Here is a 3,419-nt window from a genome sequence, read left to right on the forward strand (position 1 = left end):
AGTTGGGTGCTTTATCTAGAGTAATGGAGAAGGCTAGAGAAAAGTAAGGAGGAGCAAAGGACTAGATTTTGGGGACGACAAGTGAAATAGGAAAAGATAAGTAGTTGTTGTGTTATGTTGTGGAGTTGATGTTCTTTACCCTGAATCAATCCTAATCAGAGGTGAGTGCGAGACAATAAATTATCAGTGCATTTAATGCTTTAGCTTTGATTGAGTGTTGATGCTTGTGTTCCTTGTTGTTGTGTCCTTCATTATACCTTGTTTGTGTCGAGATCAAAGTTGTGTAGGAAGGAGCGAGCCAGAAATGGCGAGGATCGATTCCGAATGCATTACAGAGTCGATGTTGATCGACACATCTTGGTCGACACAAGAAGATGTGTCGATCAACACCAAGGCCGGTTGAGAGCTTGTTATCTTTCTAAATTGACTGGATTGAATGTTGTTTGGCTATCGTCTTTGGGTGTTAATATCTAACTTACTTCTATGTATATCCCGTAGATAGGAGATACGTCTCACTAAAGTATTGGTAATAATATTTACACCTCTCACTTCTTAATGTAGTTAACTTTGACCGTACATTTTTGTTCAAGATTTTTTACTAGATCAGTGTTATGTTATTTGTGATATAGTCAATGATAATTGTTTTTCATGAAAATAAGAATAAACATACTCCATAGGTCAGAACTAATCAAATAATTCAAACAAAAATTAAAAATTATTTCTGAAAATACAAACCGTATAAAATAATAAAAACAGAATTTTATTCTGAAATTGCCATCACTACTTATTTATTTAAAATATATGTTTATAAAAATTTTAGTCAAAAAAAAAAAAGTTGTATGTTTTAGAATTACCATAGCAAAAAATAAACATATTCAATATTTTCAATAGATTCATTAACTTAATTCGTATTATCCAATAAAATTTTTAAATAAGTTACTTTTTTTAACGATATCCTTTTGGTGTGCCTAAAATATTTTCTTATTATTTTAGACTTATCTACAATATAAATTTCCATTCGTAATATAATTTTAATTATTTTCTTATTCAATAATAATAAGTTATGTTTTTTGGTCAACGAAAATTTCTTTAGAAAAAAAGAATAGCACTAAATGGGTCAAAAAACAGAAAATTAATTTTTTGGCAATGAAATAAAAAATGTAGAAAAAAAGAAATAATTATACTAGTCAAACAAAAACGTATACAAAATTAACCTATATAACCCTGTTGGAATCACACAACCATGCACTCAAATAAAAAAAGAATCATCTTTATTGTTTGAGGTAAACCCCATACTCTTCATCATGTTTCTTTTCTCAAATAGTATCTCTAGCAAACAATATATACTTGCTTGCGTTTTATTCCCCTCCTGTGTTTGTTGCTTTTTTATTTTTTTCTCTAATTTCTCATATCACTCTTATTATGGTTTTGATGTATGTTTAATTTCTTGGAATATGTTTGTAAGGTTAGCCAACATTGAGAATTGTACATGTCCAAAATATTACATGTATAGACAGCCAAAAATTCTTATGCACTTTATTTTTTAATCTACTTATGTTTTCATAACTAGAAAAAGAATTCATAACAAGAAGAATCTTATTTGACATAAATTTGGTTTAGTTTTTGGATTTTGGCATGCAAAATAAAATATTATCTAAATACAGTTTTAGTCCTCGTATCAAAAAGACGAAATAATTTGCTTTAGAAATCGAGTGTAAATCATTGAACTTTAAAATAATTGATAATATATGATTTTATAATGATTTATTTGATCTTTAAAATAGGTCTTCTTCATTAAATATTGATGAATGTTCTTTTCTGTCAATAATGATATTATTGACTTGTATAGATGCCGAAAGAAAGACCCATATTTTCAAAGGTAAGTAATAACGCTAGAGTATCACCATATCCTGACCGTCGATCTTCAAAGAGCATCAAACAAGTATCACATGAGTCAAAGTTTTCGGTCCATTCAGAATGGGAGGATGTTATGTGCGTTATATGCATGGAACCACCCCACAATGCTGTCCTCTTGCGCTGCTCGTCATACTCTAAAGGATGTCGTCCTTATATGTGTGATACAAATCTCTATCACTCCAACTGTTTTAATCAATTCAGCAGAAACAACAGGCACCACTCAAATGTGAAGACTTTAAGTTGTCCTCTCTGTAGAGGAGAAGTTTATGGGACAGTGTATTCGACAAGTGGAAGAAGATTCATGAATGCTAAACCAAGGCCTTGCTCTGTCGATAAATGCAAATTTTCTGGAACATATTCTAAGCTCGATAAGCACTTCATAACAGCGCATATGTATCCCAATACACCAAATGTCGATCCATTGAGGCAATGGACGCCGGAACAAATACACAGGAGTGCTCAATACATGGAACAGATGAGTCAAACTGAAATTCCGTATAGGCTTCAGGTTGTGCAAAATCAATTTCCATACATTCATCACCCCTCTATGATTCAGAGGAACGTTAACGGAACTGTGCAAAGTCTTCTTTACTCAAGACAGGAAACGAATCACTTTGGACTCGGCAACAACACCACATATTCCATGCCTAGACCGGAGTTTCAAGCTATGTCCATGTTTTATGGATGGGTTCCATAAAGACCTTTCCTTAGTGAAAGCTTAAAATGTTTAAACTGATCAAAGTTTTAATGTCTTCATACTTTGTTCTTTCATTTAGTCAATGTTTTAGTGTCTTAATATTACTTTATGTGTAATATTATGATTTTCAAATTATGTTTCTATGCAAAGTTTTCTAATGTTTAAAATTGTTAGTTTTACTTATGTGTACAAACCAACAAAATTCAAATTCTACATTTTAATCTATCTCTCTCTCTCATCATTATTAATATAAAATATTAATAATATAAAATATTAATAATATAAAATATTAATAATCTAATAATACTAATAAAACGAGTATTATGAACTATATACTTAATTGAAAAACATGAGAAATAATATAATGGATAGTTAAAAATGCTTCTCATATGATTGATATCTATTTTCGTATAAAATCTAAAATGACTTGTTCCCGTGTTTTGTCTTCATTTGCTGCAACAATCACATCCTGGACGATCACTCAAGAGATTTAAAATATTCTCTTGGCAATAACATTAGTCGTTGATGAGAGGATATTTTCCTTAGTGAAAACCTAAAAATTTTAAATTAATCAAAGTTTTAATGTCTTAATACTTTGTTCTTTCATTTAGTCAATGTTTGAGTGTCTTAATATTACTTTATGTGTAATGTAATCATTTTCAAATTATGATTCTATGCAAGTTTTTCTAATGTTTAAAATTGTTACTCTTAGTTATTTGTATACTCCAACGAAATTTAAATTCTACATCTTTCTCTCTCTCTCTCTCATCATTATTAATATAAAATATTAATAATCTAATAATAC

At 29.8% G+C, this 3,419-nt stretch overlaps 1 protein-coding gene across 1 annotated transcript; it reads left to right on the top strand.

The window, feature by feature from the left end:
• Positions 1-1,849: 1,849 nt before the first annotated feature.
• Positions 1,850-2,614, top strand: LOC17874314. Its single transcript, XM_006279124.1, has one exon. It carries the CDS (start codon positions 1,850-1,852, stop codon positions 2,612-2,614), a length of 765 nt encoding a protein of 254 aa, XP_006279186.1.
• The last annotated feature ends 805 nt before the right edge of the window (positions 2,615-3,419 follow it).

Source organism: Capsella rubella, unplaced genomic scaffold (assembly GCF_000375325.1).
Source record: "Capsella rubella cultivar Monte Gargano unplaced genomic scaffold, Caprub1_0 scaffold_109, whole genome shotgun sequence".
In the NCBI taxonomy this organism is placed as follows: Eukaryota; Viridiplantae; Streptophyta; class Magnoliopsida; order Brassicales; family Brassicaceae; genus Capsella; species Capsella rubella.

Excerpts from the sequence above, each read along its gene's own strand:
- LOC17874314 (XM_006279124.1), top strand. The coding sequence starts at position 1,850 with ATGCCGAAAGAAAGACCCATATTTTCAAAGGTAAGTAATAACGCTAGA.